This window comes from Ostrinia nubilalis, chromosome 20, assembly GCF_963855985.1.
Source record: "Ostrinia nubilalis chromosome 20, ilOstNubi1.1, whole genome shotgun sequence".
Taxonomy (NCBI): domain Eukaryota; kingdom Metazoa; phylum Arthropoda; class Insecta; order Lepidoptera; family Crambidae; genus Ostrinia; species Ostrinia nubilalis.
Genome location: NC_087107.1, coordinates 3,423,936 through 3,451,104, shown reverse-complemented (window position 1 = coordinate 3,451,104; position 27,169 = coordinate 3,423,936). Strand labels below are relative to the sequence as shown.

The following is a 27,169-nucleotide window of genomic DNA, read 5'->3' as shown; positions in this document are numbered from 1 at the left end:
TGGCTTGATCTCTAACAGCCAATCAGAGCGCCGTATTTGTTTTATGTCTCTATCAGCCGCTAGCGGCGTCCCGCTCTATATCGTAGATTACGGGAGTCGATTCTTCATTCCTGAAGCTCTGAATCTATTTTTTTATTGGCATTTAAAGTTGGAGCTTGCGAGTGTGGAGGCCGCAATACGTTCTCCGAATTAAATGTGGTGGGAGTTCCGATGTAATAAGTTCGTTATGTGCTTTTTGTAGAGATAAAATTTTAAAGCTGTTGATTTTAGCTTTCTAGCCGTTTGTTTGAGTTTGATTCCATTTTATATTAAACCTGTTTCATTGCTACTTAAACAAACGTTTGTAAATAAAAAAATATTTAAATGATAATATTAATTTGTTCTTTTAATTAACGTTCTACATAATCCCTTTATTAAATTAAAGTACTTACAGACTAATTGGTAATTTGTCGCAATAATTTAATCCTTCTTTAAATTAAACGGTGGTGGATTAATCAAAATTAAATTTTGTTTATCCAACTCCACCACACACGTAATTAAGTTTTATTCGTTGTGAATAAAGTTTAAAATTGTTTGTGGGGATTTAACAAAAGTTGTCCCTATCATAAGCTTATAATAGACCGATGATAAAATCGGGACAAAGCAAAGGTGTCCCTAATTGATGTCGGGATGAATGGCCAGCGCACCCTTTGTAGGGAAGAGGGTGAGGTGGGGCCTCACTGCAGGCGAGTGAAGGTCTGTATTAAGAAATAAAACTATTTAAACACGAGTAGATTCTAAAATCTTCATTTAAAAATATTTTACTTACGAAAGCTTTTAATAATTATGTTTTCATACTAAATTGGATAACAAAACGATGTTTCGAACGTTGTAGTAAGCAACATCTTATTATTATTATTAGCCAACAAGTTTAAATTGCTAATAAGGTGTGCAAAATAGTAGTTATGAGCTAAGTTAACAATACATTTTAACAGTTCGACAAAGGTTAAAGGTTCTTCGACATTACGCTACGCCGACATAGGCGTTTTACCCTTGTCAGAGTAGCGTAGTGTCTGAGTTAAGTCAAGTTAGTATTAAATAGGGGTCCATATTGGCTCACCTAAAGTTATTTACCCGAAATGGTTCTTCCTAACGATTTTAAATCCGAATGATCACTCTTCCTAAAATTTTTCATCCTAAAGTTTTCATTCATACTATTTGTAGTGCTACCGGCGATGTTCATAACACTCATGTTTCCGAAAATTGTAATTAATAATATCATTTATGTAAATATATTTAAACTCCTACTGTTTTTTATCATAACATTTTTATCCCTAAATATTACCATAATATTTTCACTCATACCATAGAATAATAATAAATACTACGTACAGAAATACGTTCTTCGCGAATGAAACGTAAGGCCACAGTTCTAACCTAACCTAAACCAATAATAATGAATAGACCGATTCGTTTCTGGAACTTGACTGAATGACTGGAGCGGGACTCTGGCTTCGCTCGCTCGGCTCGTGCGTTATGGTCACAGTTCTAACCTAACCTAAACCAATAATTATGAATAGGACCGATTCGTTTCTGGAACTTGACTGAATGACTAGAGCGGGACTCTGGCTTCGCTCGCTCGGCTCGTGCGTTATGGTCACAGTTCTAACCTAACCTAAACCAATAATTATGAATAGGACCGATTCGTTTCTGGAAATTGACTGAATGACTGGAGCGGGACTCAAGTACCTATACGTGCTAATGCCAACAAACTTGAACTTTAATATATCGTCAAAGAAAGAAATCTAAACAAAAAAGATATGACTTAGAATAATAGTGTAAAATATGGTTATGTTTAGAAAATCTAGGAGAACAAATAAAGTATAATAGATGTTTATTGCTAATGACATTATGATGTTGAATGATTCGGAATTATGAACATTAGAGACAGAGTAGTTAGGAATTGTGATTGATAGGATGAAAAATTTTAGGAAGAACATTTTCGGACTTCCAATTTTCGGAGTTGAAAATTTAGGTGAACTTTGGCGCACCCATTAAATAGTGTCAGAGTAACGAAATAACGAAGAAACGCGAACGTTTGTCGGAGTTCAGTTTTTTGAGCCTCTTTCTCATATGGCTTACAATTATTATAACTCTAAACATGGCCAGCTTGTCATTTCTTGATTTTAATCTTGCCCAGCCCCGTATTTTCTTGGCTATCAACTTGGCTAGTTACGTCTTTTCTCAGCTTTAAACTTGGCACTTGGCAGACTTTTTGACATATCTCCCGCTCGCACTGAGGCCCCACCTCGTCCTGTAATGCGGTATTATGTCACATCCGGCCGGTACAAATCGTTTACCCGACTGCGTCAATAGAAGGGAGTAATTGATACCCTCAATGGATTTTGACTTTTGTGCGGCAAACATTGACAGTTGATAAACGTATGACGTGTATGCTAAGACACATTTTTGTTGGGAAATAGTCTGTATTACAACAAGTTAAGGTGCCACAATAGGTATTGATGTGCTATAGTCTAGTTGCAACCCTGTATTTAAGCTTTATTGGCATTAATCTTAGCTATAGTTGTTGACTTTAACTATTAATTGATTACGTAGTGTGCGCTCATTAAATGTATGAAGCTTGTTTTAAAAATTAATGTGTTTCCCACATTACATAAATCATAGAGGCAGTGACTTGCCTTAGTATTATTTCAAGGTAATTTGAAACCACAGACTTTTATCAATGAAATAGATTTTTACATCCTGAAGACAGGTTGACCTCAGTTAATAAAGGCTTTTCTTTCATTGAAGACAGGTTGATCTGTGCAAGTAAAATGTTTTTTTTCTTTCTTTAATAAAATATTTGTCTGAAGAGTGTATGTATGTATAGTATGCTCTACAATTGACGGCTTGGAACATGCTTATGCTATACAGCATGAGGTTTAGCTTGAGGAAATGTAACTAACTTCTTTCTCTATCAACTCATAAAAATTACATCCAGATCTAGAAAAGATGCTTTGGACTGATTTTTAACTACCACTGATTTTCCTTTGCTTGAAAAATTTAATCGACGTCTGATAAAATGGCCAAGAGTCCATTGAAAGGAAGAAAGAAGCAGAAAGAGGTACTTAATATTGACGTATCAGCCCTCATTCGATACCACAGTTAATTAGGTACTCTGTTGTTGAAGCGAGGAAGGTAATCCTCGAATTTTCAAATAAAAAATCTATAACTACCCCAATAAGCATCCATAAACCATCATCAAAAAAAGTAAAAAACTAGGATAAACTCTGTGGTCATATTTTTCGACCATAAATTGTTCTGAGGCAGTTTTTTGTATTCGTTTGGTCATTTTTTGTATGGGATTGGTCATGAATGGACCGGATACCGAGTTTCTTTAATTGATTTCGGTGTTTTGATGGGATGTGTGAATGGAGTCTCATTTCCTATGACTTTGGGGATGGAACTGGTTTAAGGCGTGAATGGACTATTTTTTTATATTTTATCTTGATCTTGTAACGTGTTTTTGATTCAGATTAAATAATATAAAGGGTCAGTTTGTAAGTTTGATTTTGGGTGCAGAAATAAAATTGAAAATTAAGATTGTTACATACAGATAGAGTTTTATACATACGGGAAGATCAGATAATTCATTCATTTAGAGGCATATACATATAGCTGTGAATGGTCGAATTTCAGCATTTAGTCGACCAATGATTGAATTTTTTTTTGTGTACTTACTACTGATTTAAATTTTTAAGTTCATTACACAGACAGAGACAGCTAAAGAAGTTTTGTAAAAGTAAAAAAAAACAATATAAAGTTTAATGAAACTTGGACTACCTATTTTATTGTAGTAAGAAGTATACATATTTTAAAATTAATTGACTGGTACGTTTAATCAATTAATATAATACACCAATATGTGGTAATGGAGCATAAAATCTACACGATCTCAGAACCCCAGCAGATGTCTCTAATTCAATGGGTGTTTCGCTTCCTTCCGACCTCGAGTGCCATTCACGGCGCTGTCAATTAATAAAATATTTGTCACATAAATTATACGACGACAAACGATCCTTCCGGCCATTATTGCTATTATCGTTTCAAAATAAACTGCCTTATTATATCGCATAATAGTTTTTAGCGCGGCCGCTAGAGGGGAATGCACGCGCGGGGGGACCGCAAAAACTGCACCCGACTTAATTATAAAGAGACAAGAAGCGCCATCAAATAGCGATTCGTTAAATCTACGCTCTCGTGTTAACACCAGGAGCAGTCTGTCCCTATCTGGCCGGTACAAGAAGGAGCGAGAGGAGCGTATTTCTGTGCGTGTTTCATCTTTGGGCGGCGTCAGCGATATAAGGTTTAGATTGACTGGGCGTTCTCAATTCACTTTTTTTTGTTTGCGCCCAGGAGCTCGCTTTTCATTTGGTGTCGCGGCGCGCGAGTGGTCGAACGTTCGCCGTTCGGTGTTCGAGATGTTTTAATTTGCTGGAGCGTGTGTTCGGTTTGTGACTACGAATATGTCCGAATTGCGTGGTTCGCCTCCGATGTCGCGGGGTTTGGAGGGTGGTTTTGGGGCTCCGCTGGCGGCGCTGAGTTCTTTGGCGGAGGCGCCTCCTCCAGCGCCGAATCCTCACGGGATTGACCATATACTGTCGCGCCCAGCAGTGGGATCTAACGTGGGTGCTGGGCTGTTGACGCCTCGGTTGTCTCTGGCGGCTGCGGCGGCGGGGATGGCGCACTACCTTCAGCACAAGCCGCTCTACTGGCCTGGCTTCCAAGGGCTGGTCTCCAACCCGATGGCGTGGAGAGACCGGTTGCAGTCTAGTGAGTACTTTGCCTTTATATCAACCATAACTCTAGGTATAACTTGCATATAATGCAATAAATCTATGAAAGAATTGATAGGTTAGTTGTTGTAATGAAGACTTCTCTCATATGACACTTGATGAATGAACTTTGACACAATAATCTGTATGATGTTAATGTTTATAAATTACGATCTTCTGTTGATTAATGAGACTTATTGATAAATAGTGAATTAATTTACAACTTTGAAAAAGACATCAACGAGCTAGAAGTCTTGAAGATCAAAAAAGTAATTTATTGTTACTATTTCTTATATTGTTAAAACATATTATATTGAAAGAACCTGTTGTAGGTATTTGTAAATTAGTAGGTAACCGAGGTTATTCTAGAAGTTGTAACTTTATGTGATAAGAAGAAAATGGGGAAAAGTTTAGTATTATACCTATTTACCCTTAAAAGGTTAATAACGTATAAAGATAGTAAAACCTTAAAGGCTTGTACCGCAAAGAAAACCATGAATATAATAAAATACGAAAGCTTAAAAAAGCTCGCTTTACCGCCCGCCCCGGCCGCCGCCGCCGTCGGGAGAATGATAATATGCCAACTGGATTTGTTTTAGGTATTTAATTATACTTACATACATAATACAAGCTTTTTAACATGAATCATTGTCACGCAACTAATTATTATATCCGGCTACAACTCTAAAAAAAATTATATTGAAGAAAAAAATGATTTCTGTTTTCTTATTTAAAGTTGGGAATTACTAAAGCTGGACTAATATATCATAGCAAATATAATAATGATTTAAACAAGTTATTACTTTTTCAACTAGTTTTATTACAGAAAAATCTTGTCTCTTTATTTTTAACCAACTTTAACAAAAGGAGAAGGTTCTCAATTCGGTTGTTTTTTTTTAATATTGTTGTCATAATATACTTTTATCTTTATATTTCCAATACCAAATTAAATACATAATATTATAATAAATCTGAAATTGTTAGATCTGGTTGCTGCCGATGAATTCTATGATGTTTTATTGGGATATTCTGTTGTAGAGTCGTTAATTTTCATAATCAAAATATTGATTATTCCGCTTTTTATGTAAAAATGCAAAAAATAAAAATGACAGTATAAGAAAATGTAAAATCTATCTGTCTATATAAATAAAAATGAATTGATGTTCGTTAGTCTGATTAAAACTCGAGAACGGCTGGGCCGATTGAGCTGATTTTGGTTTTAAAATGTTTGTCGTAGTCCAGGGTAGGTCTAAACGGTGAGCAATTACGCGCGTGATATTGTTTTTCCATGACAGACAAAAATTCCACGCGGGCGAAGCCGCGGGTGGAAAGCTAGTTAGTTAATAAAAACCTTGAATGCAATTTAATTTAATTTAATTAATGATTTTACTGCTATTCCAATTAATATTCAATTGTATTAATCTTATTTAATTTGTTAATATTTATCTCTGATGCTTAAGAGCTTACTAAGCTGCGGTCCATAAATGAAATATAAATGAGAAAATATAAAGCAAAGTAGAAAATAATAACATGTGCTACACAATACATATATTGTTATAAACTTTCATGGTAGACCGATATGTCTGCCCATATCATCTCACCCGCAAGTTTCCTCAGTTACTCCGTGACCATGGCGCTTGCAACAGTGCCGAAATATCGGATACTCAAAATTAAGGTACATGGTAGCAATCCCGTCAGTAATAATAATGTGCTAGACAAGTTGATTTGAAAGGCACGTCATAATAAAGTTAAGCTTTCTCACTGTAAAATTAGTGATAAGAAGAACAACCTTCTGTGGTTGAAGATTCCGGGTTGAATTTCGCTTCCATCTTTGATCTGATCATCGCTTTCCATTAAATGACAACCAGACTATGAGTTGTGATGAAAAAAACCTAAATAATGTCAAACTCAGAAAGGATTCCAAAGGAAAAGGTCGTCAATTTATCCAAAAACTAACGGCCGCCCGCGACTTCCAACGCGTGGATCCCGTTTTACCCCCTTAGGGGTGGAGTTTCGTAAAATCCTTTCTTAGCGGATGCCTACGTCATAACATCTACCTGCATGCCAAATTTCAGCCCGATCCGTCCAGTGGTTTGGGCTGTGCGTTGATAGATCACTATGTCAGTCACATTATTTAGATGTGCTAAAAGTAAGAAAGTTGCTGTTGTAAGAAAGTTGTTTGTTGCTGTGTTGTTAAACATGTCCGTCCTATCAAGACCGATGTCATTATTTTTAAGGTAATTGTTCGTATTGAGCGCTGCGATGCAAGCTTTCCTGCTTAGTGCAGAGACCGCCAGAATAATTTGTACAATGTGACATCTTTTAGTAATAAATACTTTTTTACTTTTACTTTACTTCTGTTTTCTATGTATTACGAGTATGTTGACACACACACATTCCTAATTTTTCTATCCAATTAAATTTGCTTATCATTATCACTGACTTCACTCCGTCAATATCGACATAATCCAGGAATGTAATATTATTAAACCGCGCCACAATATTACAGCTGTAATTCCTGTAATCTGGTGCTCGAGATAGCGAGTAATTGACGTTTTCAAGGTACTTGCAATTATTGTGTCGTGCCGATCGATCAATTAAAATACGAAGAGTTACGGTTCACACCTTTTTACGTATAATGTTAAATTAGTTTACTAATGTAGGTAATATAATATTTTGTGAATATTTGTATTTAGGACATTAAAGGAGACTATCTTGACATCTATTAAATAATGTATTAAATCAGACATTTAAATAAACGCATTAAAGAGTTGTAACAGCTATTTAGACATGGTAACCGTAATGTTTTTTTCGAATTGATGAAACGAAGTTTTCCATCTCAGAAAAACGAAATTTACACATATTTATTTATTTATTTACTTATTATGTTTTATTGCAGTTTCTCGAAATAATTGAAATGTGCTCTACAGAATAGCATTTTCTAATGTAGAGCGAGTTTCCGATTAAATTCTCATCTAACTGTTCTATGTCCCCTTGATGAAAATGAACCCAAGGAAAACGATTATTTCTAACCTGATTACTTTATCATTTTAATAATTTTTTACCTCTTAAAAGGAACCCAAAGCAAATTATGTTATTAATTAATAATATCTCGCCACGGATGGACGGTGATTTTAATAAACGCGTCCCTCCGCTTATCAACTGATAAGCTGATAACTGATCAGGTAATAATGTTTAATGAATAATAATAATGCTGTTGCTGATGTTATAGTTTTGTATGAAGTTGTGGTATAACTATGAGTTGTATGTTTGAACACAGTTTAAGATATAAATAATTTTATTTTACACTGCGCCATCTAGTCACAAATTAAGCAAAGCTTGTAAAATTGGGTACTTGCGAAGCAGAGTGAGCTTTACTTATGTGTGTACGTGTACATGCACATAACAATACTGTAATGTCTGTCAGAACATTTGAAAAACGAATAGTAGCGAACCACCACACATGTAAAGCTCACTCGCCTTCGTGAATTGCAACAACTATACGAAATAACGGATATAAACTTACTTATTTACTTAGTTTTTTTTCTTTTATTAAACAACTGAAAAAGACAAATTACATTTGGACAGTTACATTTAGATAGCTTTGAAAAACTATTAGGGTTTGATATTAGCTAACGAGTTAAGAAAAGCCCGTGTTTTTATACTTTTTGAGATAATGATAGGTTACTTGGATCTAGGATTAATGAGTTGGAACGCTCATGATTCAGAGTCTTTGGTTCAAATCTCCATTCTAACACACATAGAGTAAAATTACTAAGGCTGCGTTGTACCATCTTACTGTAAGTGTAACAAACATCAAAAGTCTGTCAAACTCCATACAAAAAACACAGGTTATTGTTATAGTTATGGTTTAAGTTAGCTGGTGCAACTAAGCCTAAGTGTTTTGCTTCCTAGATTTATTTATTTTATTTATTTATTTCCAAGCTTAAGCCTATTTTCACAGAAATCCAATACAATAGACAAGGAAAATATGACAGGAACGTAACAATAGATAAAAACGTAACAATAGATATTTTAAGCTTGAATGAATATTCGTCTAAAAATAAAAATGATTCTTTAATTTAACGAGTAGATACTTCATTCAGATTCCTAGTCTGATTGAGTGTATGTGACAACTCAAAAGATAAAAGAAAATTCTCACCAATATCTTAAGACTTTTCTGTACAACAGTAGGTATTTATGTACTCAAACAATATTAATTTTATGAAAAACAATGAAACCCAAGCCCTTATAAAGTCCAGCATTTAATTACACAACAGTTATACCTACACCCTTTACCAAAACAAAACTCCAAATATTAATTTGGAGAATCGAAGCTGGGTCTCTGCGGCCCGTAAAAACCGTATTTAGCACTGGCCCCAAAGAACGCTAGACAATTATTAAAATCCCAAACCGTTTGCAGGGTTGGCCCAATCATTAATTAGTTGGGCAGTCGGGTAGGGCTGCCACAGAAGATAAATATAAATTATTGCTATGCAAATTAAACATTTTAAGTAAAAAATTATAAGTGGAAAAGTCTGGGATTTAAGTAAGTATTTTATTTACACTGCAGAAATTATAATACATCATACAATTACAGTACACATTACGTCCAAAAATACTATAAAAACAATTGCTACATTTATGTATTCATTCCACTTAAGCCTTAATTTAATACAAATACAAATTAGAGCATACAATAAAAACCGATATTTTATTTGTAATTTTTTCCACGAACAACGCAGTAAAATCACACAATAATGCTTTGTAGCATGCAACATAATTTAACAGTTCATTGTCATAGAAAAAGAAGATGTTAACGAAAATTTCTCAAAATGGAGTTAAAAAAAACTCTAAAACAACGTATCCTCATAAATTGGGACAGTTGGTAGCCCTAGCCGGAATGAAGTGAGACACATTTTTTTAATTACCCCGCCCGGGTGGGGATGTGGGCATGTATGATTGCCCCCCTCCCTCCACGCCAAATGCTGCATATGTTGGCAGCAATTAAAATTTCAGTTTTTGAATGCAGTTTTGGAACGTGGCTTTCAATAACGACTTTTATTTTTTGTTTTCGGCCAGTTCTGCAACTGCGTTTTGTGAGTAGATGAAAAAAAATTAAACGTATGAGGAAAATGACAAAATGTTAAAAAAATCATTTTGAAACTTTTTTTTTATTTTCAGCCAAACTGGCTGATATCTAGTCGCGTTTTTGAGTAGATTGATGATTTAAAATGAATGATTGAGGAACGTTGCAAAAAGTTTTAGGGCTGATTTTTCAATTGTCAGATATCTTTTAACTGAAGAATAAACTTGGTACTTTGACATATTTTTCATATTAAAACAGTCTATGTGCCAAACTTACTCTTCAATTAAAAGTTATCCGACGGTTGAAAAATCAGCCATCAATAGAGTAATATTAAAATTGAATAATTTAATGTTAATTTCATTGCATTTCCTGCTCTCCTTCCAAAAAAAACTAATTAATAATACCAAAACTGAAAATTCAAAGGAAAAAAAGAGATAAATAAGTGTCATAAGTACGAGTAGATATGTACACCTTGTTGCGTATCTATATAATAAAAATGACGCAATTAAAGCTACATTTCAATTTGTTATTTAATCAGCCAAAAAGTGTGGGATGTGGGTGGGACCGGTCCCAGTGGGTGTCGTTTAGACTCAACGCCCAATGGCACCTCATGTATTGTAATTAAGGTCGGATAATCCATACCTAGAAATAATTAAAGTTATTCATATTATTTCGTCCAATTACTTTGGTAATAATGTGTCTAAAACGCTCTAGTTGACTGTAGATATCAGAAGTGTTGATTTTCACTTTAGATTTTTTTTAAATATTTAAGTCAATAGATTACAAGACCAAAAACAGACAATATGATTACATTAAGCACACGTCTACCTGACAGTCCTATTATGGTATGTTTAATACCTATGTTGGTTTATATATTCCTAGTCTGAAACCAATAACCAATCATTTCATAAAATCTGACACCATCAAAAATAATAACTCGATCATACATTATTATACTTAGGCTGAGTTGCACCACCTAACTCCTTACTGTATCTATAACGATACCGGTGTTATTTGTATGGAGTTTGTCAGATTTTTGACGTTTGTTAAAGTTAAAGTACGATGGTGCAACCCAGCCTTAAAAGTGGAACCGTGATGCACTACCTTAATTTTTAGGTATTGCCATTGCCATTGCCATTGCCAATTGTTACATGCATTTTTTCTCATTATAATAATACCTACTGTTAGATTAGGGTGAAGGTCTCCAGGAAAACACAATGTACCCAAAAACGTCTAAAACAGAAACACAACGCTAAACAATTTGGTCCAGCAATTATTATTACGGCCGAGAGCAATCTCCGCGCCTAATGAAATTAAATGAAGAAATACGCAACACCGCCGCAGTTTTACACTTTACGCTGCAGGGCTGTGCCTCAAAGTTAAAATTATTAAAAATAATAAACAGTCAGTCTTTATCGAAAATCAACCTAAACAACCAACCAATTTAGGTTTAGAGGCAGAACATGACAAAAGTTATGGTCACTCTCAAAAAGCCACTTTCGCAAAAAGTCACTATCACACACACTGATCATGTTAATTATGGGAATAAATTACAGTGACACACTTTAGGCAATGAGACAAAACATTTTATAAAACTTCGGCCCGAAAAAATAACGAAAAAAGCACCCTTGTATGTTAATTTATTGAAAAAGAAATCTTGATGCTACTTACTAAAAACATAAATAAACATTCTGTTTAATTTGTAACCCATCCGTTTTTATTTACTAGTTAACACGTTTTAATTTTGTTTTCATGAATTCTTTTTTGTTTTAAGGTACATGGGATTTCAGTGAGTACCATTTTTTATTATTTAATACAGTTTCGATTAATTTATTTGCCCAAAGAGTTCGAGTGCAAAAAGTTTAGCATATTTACGTACCAATATCAAAATATTGATGTTCTGAAAGCATGAAAGCAACAACTCAACATGATTCACTCACACATTAAATAAAATACCTGATTAAATAACAAATTCAGTAATTTTGAAATGTTAACTTGTGTTGTGCCAACCCTAGAGCAGCCCCAAGCCGCCATCTTTGTTTTCAGCTGTATCTCTCGGTCACTGTAAATGCGCGTAGTGTTCTCTTTTTTGATTACGCTCAGAGTATTATTATCTGCTTCATTCATATAAGTACGAGTACATAATATTTTGTGTTTAAACTGATGTAAGATTTACGCCCGTATTCACAAACGATGCTTGCTTTAAACGAAGCAGCAAATCGAACGCACAGCGTTGAATAGAGCTCTGTGATTGGTTCGTGTGTGACCCTGTGCATCCACGCACACTGTGAGACCTCATAGCAATGTTTGTGAATACGGGCGTTAAACTGAATGCAACGCGAAGGTAAGACTTACATAATAATATATTTTTTTTATTCGAATTTAGATTTTTTTCTTAACTGGCAACTGTCAGTGACTGAGTTTGTTCCGGCGTTTCTTCTCAGCACTTGTCATATTTTGTCTCTGGTCTAGGGTCCAAAAGATAAGACACGTAAAGAACCTTTGGCTTCTTTTCTTTCTATGTTTTTTGACGTTCATAAGTTCCAAACTGTATGAAGTAATTTCATTGTAATTCATTGGTTTTAACAATGAAAACCAAATAATTCCTTCCAAAAAGACATCAAGCAAAACAATTGAAAGCGGCCAAATCCAAGTAAACCTTATAAATCTGTGGAAATATTACGCATTTCCATCAAAACAAATTCATATTCAACCCCAAGGCTCGATGGGGTGTCTGATTGCGTGGAACGGCGCTAAAGCGTTTTAATAAAATTATGGAACCCCATCCGGATGGGGTCGATGCGTGGAATGCTCAAATCTGAATAGATAAGCGCAGGCATAGGTGGAGGCTTTTATAAGCATTAAAAGCTCTTTATTTATGTTTATGTCCTGAAAATATAACAAAAGAACAGTTATTATGCTTAGCATACAGTTAGAGATATCAAAAAGCAGCGAAAGTGTATACAAGAATCACATGTAATGTTATTATTCATTTTGACATAATAAATACCTAATAACTATGGAGACTATTGATTTCACAGCAATATACTTGTAACTCGAATCAGCAATCAAAATTTTGTAGCGGCAAATATTTTCTTTATGAGACATTGGCATAACAATACTGCAGTCGATATTTCAAACAACTGCTCTTCATCAATAAAACACCATTTTCCAGGTACGAACTGCCTAATTTCCGATATTTGAGCTCACATCATAATAAATTGTGCAATTTATACTAACTTAAAGAAAAATATTCGAACTCTACATTATCGCATATCATTACTATTGCCTATCATCAGCAAAACTTACGCAGATAGTAGCAAGTTCCATAGTCATCATAACAATGCTCCCACAAAAACTTGCTCAGTTATTAAATTGTTATAACCGCTGTCAGATGGCGCAAAAACTACGATGGACGGACAGAAAGACTGTCTATGTTTATATGTAACGTAGAAGAAAGATAGGCTTACTTATGGCAAACAGCGGGTACATTTACGCCCGTATTCACAAACGATGCTTGCTTAAAATCGAACGCACAGCGTTGAATAGAGCTCTGTGATTGGTTCGCGTGTCACCCTGTGCGTGCACGCGCACTGTGAGACCTCATAGTAATGTTTGTGAATACGGGCGTGAGACTTTTGGAGTGACATGCGGTGAGCGTGGCTGTTTTACAAATCTTTAAAGATGACCGTTTTAATTCGTTGAGGTCGTATACAAGTAGTTGGTAGAGCTAATTTTCTCACAATTTGTATAAAAAATCACATAAAAAAATGTTCATCCCCCATTTCACCCCTACGTGTTTTATTTATGCGATAAGAGTAGCCTCTGAGTAGCATAGATAAATATTTACTACTTACTACCGTCTAAATGTATTATCTACTCGTACCTATGCGCTATGTTTAGAATTACAATCAACACTATAATGGTCATTTCAGCTATGGCTTTCAGTCCAAGCTTTCAGTTCCTTTAGAAGGCTAAGGATAAAATCAGATCTCGAAAACAAATTTTACCAAAATAAAATCCATCTAACAAGCCAGCTGGACCAAATACAAGTGGAAATCTTCAATTTCCATACAGGTTTATAAATTCCCTAAACTGCTGGGTTTTCCTTTGATGCGGCCGCTACATTCAATATAGGTTATGAACAAATGTCGCCAGGATAACGCTCGTTCGCGGTCGACGAGTTTAGGTTGCTCGCATACTTGCGACTTTTGGTCGGAAAATTTTCGGAAAATTGCCTTTTATTTACCAGTTTATAGGATAGTGTGGTAATAAATAAACAATTAAAAGTTTGTTTTGTCCAGCAACGTTGTTAAAGTAAGTATTTGAAGATAATTATATTTTTCAGCAGATATTTATTATTTAACTGAAAGGAAACGACACTTTATTTCTTTGTGGATTTTGCGCCTTTTATTTATTTTTATTTTATTTATTTATTTAATGAGCAACATAATAAGCTTACAGAAAACATAAAGCGCTTACATGTTTAGTCACCACATCGATTACAATAAAATTATAAGTCAAAAATTTATTTCCAAACTCTACTTGTTTCTCCTTTACATAAACTGGCATCAAACTATTATTACCTACAATGTATTATTTTTAGCTCCCAGAGAAGACTTTTTTGCTAATAAATCTAGTTTGTAGAGTAAAAGATTTCACGACGTTGCTGTGTTTCTATTTTGAGTCTATTCAATTATTCCACTGCGACTAATCGCAGCGACAAATCGCCCGTGTGCAGGCGGCCTATCGTTATCTTCAGCCAGGTGTGCCGCGTGTCGGCGCCATACGGCGCGTGATACGGTATCTGCGATCTTGTGCGTAATATTGTTGTACGCTACGATTATTACAATACTTTGCCAACGTGTCATGAATGTAGACATGATGTTCGTGTGTCGATGGCTTTATTTGGCTGTAGTTGATATTGGAAGCATTAATTTGAATTTGAGATTATGTGGTGATGTTTAATATGTGTTTTGGACAAATAATGTAATGAAAATAAAAGCAGACTGAGCCTATAATGAAAAATAATAATGCTTACAAAATAAAATTTAATAATTATCATTTTACAATTACGATGGACAGTAATTTATTCATCAAGCCACAAAAGCACTAGACGTGGAGTCGAATAATTTCGTTCTGTAAATCAGTTGAATAAAAAGAAAAGGTTTTTAAAGTCATTAGGGAATTTTCTTCATTTTTCCCAGGATTCAACAATTCGGTCGTTCTCGAATATTGCAGGTAGCACCACAACAAGCGACTATTTTCAACCGACTTCAAAAAAGGAGGAGGTTCTCAATTCGACCCGTATGTTTTTTTTTTTTTTTTTTTTTTCTATGTTTGTTACGCGATAACTCCGCCAATTATGAACCGATTTGGACAAATCTTTTTTCGGCGTATAGGTAATACCTCAAGGGTGGTCCCATTTAAATTTAATAATTAAAAAAACAACCCCCAAGGGTGGAAAATTGGGGATGAACTTTTTTATACGCAATATCTCCGCCGATTATAAACCAATTTGAACGATTATTTTTTTGTTGAATAGGTATTATCAAAAGGGTAGTTTCATGCGAATTTGAAGAAAATATTTCATCCCCAAGGGTGGAAAATTGGGGATGAACTTTTTTATACGCAATATCTCCGCCGATTATGAACCAATTTTTTTTTGGTCTCAGTGTACTGCCTACCTTCAGTGGTAACATCAAGGTAATAATTAGTTAACTAAAAAGCAAGAAATAAGTAAAATTTTATAAAAAAAAAAAACCGACTCCAAAAAACCTACACTAAAACGTAGAAAAATAATTACTAATTACCTACTTATTTATTAGGACGAATTATTAATATTTATGTAGGTATACCATGATTGATACTTTTGGAGTCGGTGCAGGCAAACGTTACATGTTTCATAATCTTGGCACCGACTCCAGAAGTATCAATCATGGTATACCTACATAAATATTAATAATTCGTCCTAATAAATAAGTAGGTAATTAGTAATTATTTTTCTACGTTTTAGTGTAGGTTTTTTGGAGTCGGTTTTTTTTTTTTATAAAATTTTACTTATTTTTTATTAATAAGTTATGAAAATAAGATACAAGGGAGAGTTATTTTTTTACTATTGTTTAAGGAAGTCGACTAAAGAAACCGACTTTTCCTCAAGAAGGGAAATATTTTTAATATTATGGGCAGAAAGAAAGTAATGCTATCTGCCATTGTTTCACCGTATAAGTACGCATGCGCCGTACCTTCTTACCTCAACATCGATTAGATTGTTTGTTTACAATATTATTCCTGTCCGATACAGGCGGCTTTATCCTCAGGGATAGTTGATATAGTTTTTGCCAGTGGCTTCGCTCGAGTATTTTTAGTTCGTCAAAGAAACACAAGGAACTGTGGATCGTATAAAATAGAAATGCTTGGTGATGTTTTTAGTGATGGTTTCAATTCCCATGGGGATCAGCTTTGTCATAAGAGCAGTTACTTAGAAAGCAATGTCGTGTGTTTTTTCCCATTGTAGAGCTAAGTTAAACGTCAAGTTTTGTGTGACCATTCAAGATTTTGTAGGTTTTTTTTTAATTCTTCTACCTCTGTTATAGTCTATTTATCATAAGCATTTAAGCTCATAAGCATCATGACGAGTTGACTAATATACCTAGCAGAGATAGAAGAACTAAAAAAACTTTATTGATGACTCGTCTCACGATTTATTTAATTAATCCTGTAACTTTTTACATTCCCAATTTAGTGAATAACGTATAATTATTCCAAACAATTATTATGACAAGTCACTTCGAACTTCTAAGCAATTCGCTTGATTATCTCAACAATAAACGGCTGAAAGTTTTCCAAAAAGCTCTCGAAGTTCAGACAAACACACGTTTGTTAACCGTAGAGCCTAAGTTAAGGCCTCCCGCGAACAATTAAAGCTGATGTGGGAATGTCACCGCAAAGGGCAAAGTTTTCAATGGATCCAATTCTGCGAATATTCCAAGGGTTGCTAGAAATATACGCTGTTTATTCCTCAAACAATCGAGGATCGAAATATCTTATCTTGTTCAGGGCCGCTCATAAGCGCAGTACACGTTGACCCATTGGGTTCTTTTGGGCTTCCCTTTACCTTTATTCTCTCTCATTCATCCTATCCATAAGACTTAGTAGGCAAATAAACAATTTGAATTTGAATTTGACTAATCAAGTGCTTAGGTGAGAGGGACCTATAGTCTTCCGGTGACGGATACGCCGACCCCAGGAAACCCATCATAGTTCTCGCTCGTCGCATTTGCATAGTAGGTGCTTCACGGACTCCGCATGTTCTTCATGACTCAGGCAGGATCGAATTAAGTATACTGTAACTTCAATAGAATTTCCGAAAATGTTCATCTAATCAACAAGTAAATTGTAGAAGTAAAACAAGTAAAAATTACACACCGGAACACGTAATACCTATTGGTTCACCTCATCTCACAGTTTATAAAGAGGACCTGATGAAGGTTGCGGGAAGCGCCTGGATCCGGCCAGCACAAGACTGGTCGTTGGGGAAATACTCACCTTATAATACGGAAGCCTTGCCCAACCATGGACGTTTTTATTTTGAATAGAAAAATAAAGGTCACTCTTTCAACCTTCTTATTAGCAGTACCAGGTACACACTGAGGGCAGTCAACGTTAAATGATAGTTAGTTGGAGAAGAGATAACTGGTAAATAATTGATCACTGGTAAAGTAAAAGTTCATACCTAAAGCGCTCCTAGAACTTAAAGTAATACCTGCGTACTAATGCCGAGTATAGCCTTTGAGCGTTTTGAGCCAAACTAAATCTTCAAGCCAGCTTGTGTTGTTGTTGTCATCTTCTTGAATTCTAACAAATACACAGCATCATGTTAGCAAAATCTTTGTTATATTGTGTATGAATAAATGCCTCGGAGGAGGGGGAGACCGCACTCCCTTGTATTCACTTGAGTTTTCACTGTGTTTATTATATTACGCATCGTATAAAGGAAGGCTAAATATTTGCGGTTGGGAGTTAGGTGCGTAGTTGAAAATTAGTTCACTGGGAGTAAACTTCAGAATATCTAAGTATTTGGAAAATCAAAAGCATATTACTTCTTCTCAGCAACAGCCCATATTTTGTCCCGAAGTGGTGGTAGGGCAAGCTATATTTGGGACGTGTAAGTGCCCTGGAAAGGGCCTATGTACTGAATAAACTAATTTTGTATTTGTATTTGCATATTTAATGATAATAAAGAAAGCCATATTAAACCTTAGTCAGTAATTGTTTTTTTTTTTTAATTAAAAGTAAAAGTAAAAAAGTATTTATTATTATAAGATGTCACATTGTACAAATTATTGTGGCGGTCTCTGCACTAACCAGGAAAGCTTGTATCGCAGTGGCCAATACGAACAATTACCTTAAAAATAATGACATCGGTTTATGACATGTACTATCAGTGTCTTATGTATTTACACACAAATTCACACTAGAGCGCCAGAGTTAAAACAACCAACAGGTTTACAGACTGATAGGTTTCTAATAAGCTTTCAGCGACTTTATTATCAGCAATACTGTAACAGGTCCTTCATAATTTTCTCGAAATTTTCATCCATTTACACCTTAAACACACGTTCAAAACAAAAATCCAAAATGTCCACCAGATCATGCGTGCGTGTAGTTTGCTCCTCGTTATACGAACAAATTGAGACACGAGGGGTCCCGCCCCCAACCCCGTCCCCCAAGGGGTTGAGGCTGCACTGAGGTGACCACGCGGGTGCATTTAATGGGACAATGATGGACAATTTAAATAATGGCTGCGCATTTGAAGCTCCGTTTCGCGATTTATTTGGACCTTTGATACTGTTATGAAGATTAGCAAGAACAACCGCAAAAATAAAACTTTTATAACTTAGTAAATTAATATCATAAATTCATATACAACAAATACACGAGTAAGCAGCTTGGACAGCCGTTGGCCAGTCAGACCTGTCGACATGAGTCGTCGACTTTTGACAAGTTATCAAAAGTCATAAAAAGTACAAGACGTCGACTTGATTATTTTAAAATAACGCTGACGACACCGTCGACGGATTTGGTATCAAGAGTGCTTTTGCATTACAGTTGCTGAGATGTGGTCTCTATTCGAGAGCCCATTTACTCTAATTTTCGTCGGTTTGTTTTTCGACAAATAGGGCAACAAATATGCCCGGCACACTGTCACTTAAGTTTTTGCATTTACAGCCAAGAAAATATTGAATGAAAATTTTTGCATTAAAGCCTCTGCTGAAATCCTGAAAACTCATCATCTTACAGGCACCCTACCAAAAAACACCTCTCGAATACAGAGCTCCCCGAAGTACAGATTTGCCGGACTATCCCCGTATAGATATAATTGTTATTTTGTGTTTTAGTGCCACGGGGCTGGCGGAACCCTTTTAAGGGTCCAAATTGACGATTATCTTAATTTTGTTATCAAATCTCACACCCTTTGTTTTGATTGTTTGGATGCTGTGAAGAGGTTTAGTACCTGTAAAATTTTAGATTTTAATTGATTTAAAATCAATGAATAGTTAGTCAATTGAATTAATTAGTAACTAACATCATTAGGTTCTTATTTATTACACAAAATCTAACGGGCAATTTACTGGTGGTGTCAACAATCCAATTAAATCTGACGTTTTAGTTGTCTTCAGAAATTCATCAATTACTGCAATATTCATGTAGGCATCTTGTTAACTTTAGGCTAACTTCATAAATCGCCTGATATGCTTAAGCAATACCTTTATATTGACATAATCTTCTTTTTATTGCAAACACTTATTTTGTTTTAGATCAACTAAGCAGTCTACCTGACAAAATACTCAATCTGGAAAAGTCGAAGCACAATGAATTCCATTGTTGGAAATCATGTACCTACCATGAGCTTACGTCAGGTGTGCTCGCTAGCGAGTACGTCAAAAGTCTCTATGAAGATTTTGTTTCTTGAAAGTAGCCGCGAGGGGCGCTGCACAATATGTCATACAATTAATGTCATTTTTTTACGCAGTCGCTAGCGAGCACACATAACGTAAACTCATGGTAAGCACACAGTGACTTCTTTGTAAATTAGCATTGCCTACCTATACATAAAACGAATGCTTTGCATTGCTTTGCGAAGATAATTTCTTAGTTTAACACTATTCCTCGCAGCCTTTCCGCAAACAAAAATATTCCCGAAACAAATTCGAAACAATAAGTGTAACAGTCTAGCAAATTCGCCGAAACTCAAATTTATTCCGCGCAGTGGGACAATATCATGTTGCATAATGCATCCGCAATATGGCGGCGGGTGCAGCCGCATTTTTACTATCCACTGACCCCCAGTGGGGTATATTATGTATATTTGTGTACCACAAATCATAGGCTGTTATTAGAACTTATAAGAACGGTTAAGATTGAACAATGCTGGTTTTCTTTCAATCCTAATCCAAATCCGTCCGTCAACATTCAAATTTCAATATGTTTTGATCAAAATATCTACGGTTTTCGCTGTTTTTACATTTTCATATTGTTTATAAGACTATTTTAACAATATTAAAGTATAAAAGCATCAAAAATTGTGGATTTTTGATCGAAAACTGATTGAATTTTGACAGTTGAAATCCGGATTTGGACAAGGATTGATTATGGGAAACGGGCATAAAGAGTACATAATAACGCACATTTTCCCTAAATTAATCAAAAAATCGGAAAATTTCTTCCCTTGCATAGAGGCTATAAGGGAGGAAATGCAGCCAGAATCTTAATAAGCTTATTCAATACCTAATTATTTTAAAAAATACATACATAGATTATAAAGTCGCATGAACAAGATTTTATATCTTCTTCTTCTTTTCAGCCAAATGACGTCAACTGCTGGACAAAGGCCTCCCCCAAGGTTTTCCACAATGAACGGTCCTGCGCTGCCCGCATCCAGGCTCTTCCCGCGACCTTTACCAGATCGTCGGTCCACCTAGTAGGAGGCCTGCCCACGCTACGTCTTCCAGCCCGTGGTCGCCACTCGAGAACTTTCCTGCCCCAACGGCCATCGTCTCTACGAGCTATGTGCCCCGCCCACTGCCACTTGATTTTAGCAATTCTGCGTTCGGGAAGCTTCGCCATATACTCACGTCCGAAATACCGCAGTGTCTCAAGTCGAAAGTATTTGACCAATGTGTGTTGCCAGTGATGGTATACGGATCTGAGACGTGGTCGCTTACTATGGGCCTCATAAGAAGGCTCAAGGTCACCCAAAGGGCGATGGAGCGGGCTATGCTCGGAGTTTCTCTTTGGTTCTCCTGCGGATCTCCTCATTTCTGATTCGATCACGCAGGAGAACCAAAGTAACCGACATATCTATTCAGACGACATATATATGCTTCTTCGTCGACAAGATGAAGTCTATCTCATTTTTTGTAGCGCCATTGGGATGCAGCCATGTCCACTTTCGCTGTTTTGGCTTTCTGAAGAAGGACCCATCTCACTTCTGAGCCATGTCTACAAGCTGTTTTCAAGAGTCATTACGAATCGTCTCGCTCGAAGGCTCGACGACTTCCAGCCTCCCGAACAAGCCGGTTTCCGAAAAGGCTTTAGTACCATAGACCACATACATATCTATTAATTTAATTTAATTTAATTACATGTCTCCCAAAACCATAATATCTGGCCAGCGTGGAGAGTGTAGGCTATATCCTCCATTTGCCTCTGGTAACTAGAGAGGCTCGTTCTCGTGGACATTAAATGACCTCATGATGATGACATTACTTAAATGAAATTGTAATAAATAGATAGGTAATAACTACATATTCTTTAAACACCTGTCTTTACAGTTTACAGGCATTAAAACGCCAGGGAAAAGATTTTCATTGAAAATTCATTCATTTGATTATAAATAAAGATGACCTTAACAGGGCGCGTAAGATAAATTATCTTAATCTGAGTCATATTTTCTTATTAAAATGTACTTTTTACCATTTTAATTGTAATTAAACGATATATCGACCAATTATGGATAGTTACCAACCAGGTGTTAACACCGATAAAAATAAGGACCAGTAATATGGTCAATTCCTTCGTTATTCTCATTAAGGTCGTCACATTCGGCACTGTCGTGGTTTATAGACATCAAACCCGACACTTTATAAGTTTATAGCAGATTTAAAGCCTTACAGCGATAAATTAAAGGCTGTAAAAGACTCCATCTGTTTTCATTTCGCGAAATTAAAATTAATCACTGAGCTGAGGGCAAGAACACGATGATTCTTGTTATGGTTTTGTAAAGTTTTATAGCGGCCAAATTAATAGCACTAAAGTGTCTTGTTAAAAATAAGTTAGCACATTAAATGCAATGGTATTAAATTTATATTTAAGTCTTTTGAAGGACTTTGACCAGATTGATTGGTTGTGAAGATACTTTGAAATGAAAAAAAAAAATAGAGACGCTACAGAAAAGTCCGTTTTTTTAAGAAATTTTTCCAAGTGTCTTGACTCTATAGAGAGTATAAGGCGAACAAAATGGGAATCTTCTTCGTTAGTAACGAGATGAACGACATTAGGTCATCTGATTTCCATTTCAGTCATTTTAATAGTAGAAAAGAGAAGAAGCTTCGTAGTCACGTAAGAAACCTGCGTGGAATCTCTAAGGCTGGGTTACACCATCTTACATTAACTATAACAAATGTCAAAAAGCTGTCAATATCCATCCAAAAATACCGGTTATAGTTACGATTAAAGTTAAAGTGGTGCAACTCAGCCTAAGTCTACTCCATTGCTCTACATACGCATCTATTACCAATATAGTAACGGGTAATGTTACCCATAAAACTTAACAGACAAAACAAAACAAAACTTAAACATTGTACATTTCAGCATTACGTCCAATTCCAAGTTAAATTCCCTCTGTAAATACGTAATGCACAATTGTATAACAAACATTGCCTTGTTATAGCAGTCACCAAATGAATTTCACTTAGTACAGCTAAACTTACTCCAAATACCCACAACGGGAGCTACGAGCGAATTTAATCTTTAAATACACACTCACAACGTTGCAATTCAGTTGACTGTGTTCAGAACAATGTAGGGAAGTTGTCCGTTGGCAGTAAATGGAATTCGAGTTTTATGGTGTACGTAATAAAGTCCGGTTTGGTGTGGATCGGGCGGTGTTTTCATAAGTTTGCGCGGTCAGTGAACGAACGAACGTTTCAGCCCGTTAAACGTGAAAGAGTATTGATCATTGGTCCTCGAGGCGGATTAGTTTAATTCGTTAAGGATAGTGTTTGACAATTTGAAATTAGAACTCAATTTAAATCTTCAGTTGTTTTTTTTTATCTTTAGTTAGCTTTCTAGTTTGTCTATTTTTTTTTCTTTTTAATTGGGTTTCAATTACTGGTTTAATTTTATTTGGACACACTCATTAATTGAAATTATTGTTAGTCAACAAATAAATATGGTTTTAAATGTTTCTTAAGACTTATCGTGATAATATTCATGCAATCGAGGTAATTATTTATATTAAAAGAAGCCATTTCTAATTTTTGGTGGCTAGCAAAAAATAAACATTAATTTATTGCTATAGTAATAACTCTATTCCAGACATAGGGTTAATGTGGAACATTAATATTAATATGACTTTTACCGGGAGGTATGTTATTTATTGTATATTTGTACATAATAAATTATGTAGGTATCTAGGAGAGTTACTGCCTTAGACAATTTATGACCCATATTTATATTTAGTACTTCCACTTATTTATTTATCTACGTTTTATTCCTTTAGCTACGAGTATGTCCTATGCAAATGACTTTTTTCGTATTCTTCTGAAACACATCCCCGTAGTTAACTATAGTATAATTTATTTAAAAAAAAATATTTTATCTTGTAAAAACGGCTAGACCTACAAAGGGTGTCCCAGGCTAGTAGGGCGAAAATTTTTTTTTCGATTTCTGGTACGCATACCCTTTAGTTTTTTTCTATTTGACCCTAGCAACTAAAATATCAAATATTATTAGTATCGGATAACTATAACCCGTGCCGACTTGACGTCAAACTTTTACCAAAAAGTTTGTAGGTATGAAGCTGTATAGGATACTGTAGATTGTGGAACTTAACATTTGTTTAGTAAATACAACGCTGTTTTAGCTGCATATTATTTTAATTAAATATCTATTATTAAAAAGATGTTAATAATTTGTAAATTTTCTTTTGAAATATCGTTTTTACAGTCAGGATCTGAATTACCCTACTGACTACCTGAAAGTGTTATTTTTATTAAATTTAAAATTGTATTGCTGTTGTTCCTACTTAACAATGATTTCGCCATAAAAGTTGGACATTAATTTAATCGATCTTTTCGCTGCATCAAGTTTTTAGCGCATTGAAAAGAAGCATAATTAGATCATGGAGTAGGACTCTCGTTCATGAAACTGTCGGTTTGTTTGTTGATTGAACAAGACTATGCTTTTGATTAAAACAAAGTAATAAACAAGACAGCTACTCCATCTATCAAATACCTTAGATGCTGACAAAATTTTGGACTCTTTAAAGCTATTTTTGAGATGGTTTGGTTGCGTTTTTTCTTAGACTTTTCATGGCCATTAAAAACAAATATCCTCAAAGTGCTTTTACCGTAAAAATACATTGCAGCCATGGATTGGCGTCTGACATATCGCACCTTTAAATTTAAACCGTTACTAAACGAAATTATGAAATTTTGCAGGAGAGCCAAAATAAGAAAAAAGTCAATGTTTTTTTTCAATACAGTCAAAGGAAATAGTATTTTAAGGCTTCTTAATGAGTTATATGATAGATATGTGCTAACGCTATGTTATGTGATTTACAAAAATAAAATATTTTATGTATAGTATTATTTATTTTGATTTATATAATTATAGTAACACTTTACCATTTACTATTTTTTCATTTTTAAATAAATTACTATTAAAATTGCAGTCCAAATAATGTTACTATATTGAAAACTATTTAAATTTTAATGATAATGGTGATATTATTATACATTTAAATTTTATATCATATAGTAGGTATTTGTGATTATGTTACAATATTTAAAAAATAACAAACATTCGAAATCAACAATATTTTATTACAAATTAAAGATATCCATACAAGCATTTAGCCTAGTTATTTATTAATCAGTCTTAAGACATTTTGTACCTTTAAATCATAGGAAGTATAACTGATAACGAATAAGAAAAAAACACACCTAGCAATTACAAAAAATACATAAAAAATGTATTAAACTCAAGTAACAATCTCAGCATTATTTCCCTACCCTCGAAAGGTTGTTCACATACCTACCTTAAATCACTTAATAATAAAAATAATGAACAATATTTTGTGGCCACTGCTCAGAATGGATGTAAGGTTGAGTCTCGTGGTACTAAAGAGCTCCTCCTCATAGACATAACCATTAGCCAACAAGTTCGGCGGAGCAGGAAAGCTCTCTCTGCTGCCTGGATTGACTATAAGAAGGCCTATGATTCGGTGCCTCAATCATGGCGGGAGAGGATCTTAGAGTTGTATAGGTAGATGCAATGAGATCCTTTTTACGCTCATGCTCATGCATGGGGCAGTGGACTACAGTCCTTCGGCAGCCAGGTGGTGGTGAGAGGTCTCCTGATCCATTGAACTTCATAAGGATTGAGCGAGGCATTTCCAGGGTGACAGTTTGAGTCCCTTGTGGTTCTGCTTAGCACTGAATCCTCTTCGCACTCTGTTAAAGGATTCAGGGCTTAGTTATCAGCTACGAAGAGGGGGTGAGGTCATTAGTCACCTGCTCTACATGGATGATCTCAAGTTGTTCGCAACAAAACGACAAGACCTGGTGAAGTTGCTAAAAACCACACAGGTATTTAGCAACGCCATCAGGATGGAGATTGGTGTAGACAAGTGTGCGGTCTTACATTTAGACCGGGAAAAGTTGTGAATTCTCCGAATTTACAACTTTCTGAGACAATGACACTCAAATCTCTGTCCGAAACTGAGACCTATAAGTATCTTGGTATGTCAGAATCGTTAGGTATATCGGTAGAAGACATAAAAAAATCGGTGAAAGAACGCTTTTGTAGCCGACTGACAAAAGTTCTTAATAGCCTTTTGTCTGGCGGCAACAAAGCAAGAGCTTTCAACGGTTGGGTGATGCCTCTACTAATATACTCCTTCGGCATACTAAGATGGACTCTGACTGACTGAGCTTAACGCCCTGGATAGGAAGGTACGTCAGCAGCTCACACAACATCGCATGTTACATCCGCGCTCATCTGTAATGAGACTGTATATTCCACGGAAGTGGGGAGGTCGAAGCTTTTTAAATGCCAAGAACCTCCACAACCGTGAAGTGTGCAGTCTCAGGGATTATTTCCTTACCAATGAGTGCGGAATGCATCGTGATGTTGAGGCAGTTGACAAAAGCCTCACGCCGTTCTCCTTCGCGAACGAGAACTGGCGCAAGCCGCGGATCGGAATGACGTATCGGATTTGCATCTTGTGTAAAATTATAGTTAAAATTATATTAAGTTCGTCCATAATAGATGTTTGCTTGGGTTCTTCGAAACATGAGGAATCTTTTTCAGCGTCCACAGCTTCCATAATGCGAGCCAAACGCGGGTTCCGTAAATACGACATCACCTGGAGCAAATAAATGCTTTTAATCTATATTTTATTATAGACTAAAAAAAATGTTTCACTATTGTAACTAGGCATAGGCCTATCATAAAATTTACTCATTGCTTATTGAAAAACTGTAATTAACGAAATAGGCACCCTTTAGTGATAAATATTATTAGATAAGTACCTAAAAAAATAAAGGCAAACTGTGACTATACCAACTGTTACCGTTTACCAAAGAAATTTTATAATGTGTTGTGATGGAATTAAAGATAACGGATTTACTAACGAAATGTATTTTAATATGTCCTCGACACACTTTTTATAATATCCAACCCGAGTACAGAAAACGTCACAGAGACCGGAAGTCTTAAAATCTACCATAGACTATTAAACCAGGATACACCTCTTTTTTTTTTTTTTAAACTGTAGTGATTGCATTGGCTTGGCATTCAACACCCCCCCTCAATGTAATTACTACATTTAAAAAAAAATAAACAAAAAATAACATTTTTTTTGCTTCTCATAAACTTAAATTCTTAAATTTTCAACTTATATACTTATACTTCTTAAACTTATACTTGTTATATACTTATCCTTGTTACACTTATACTTGTTATACTTATCCTTGTT

The 27,169-nt window shown here is 35.2% G+C and overlaps 1 protein-coding gene across 2 annotated transcripts in view; it reads left to right on the top strand.

Annotated features, from left to right (window-relative positions):
- The first annotated feature begins 4,431 nt into the window (after positions 1-4,431).
- The window catches only part of LOC135081466 (homeobox protein Nkx-6.2), a 73,872-nt gene continuing 51,134 nt past the window's right edge, over positions 4,432-27,169 (top strand). Inside the window, exons 1-2 of one of the 2 annotated variants that reach the window (XM_063976167.1) lie at positions 4,432-4,812; positions 11,678-11,692. In XM_063976167.1, the coding sequence (XP_063832237.1) occupies positions 4,506-4,812; positions 11,678-11,692 (322 nt within the window). In that variant the 5' untranslated portion in view covers positions 4,432-4,505. The remainder of the gene's footprint in view (positions 4,813-11,677; positions 11,693-27,169) is intronic. The other variant, XM_063976168.1, reaches the window with a different exon arrangement.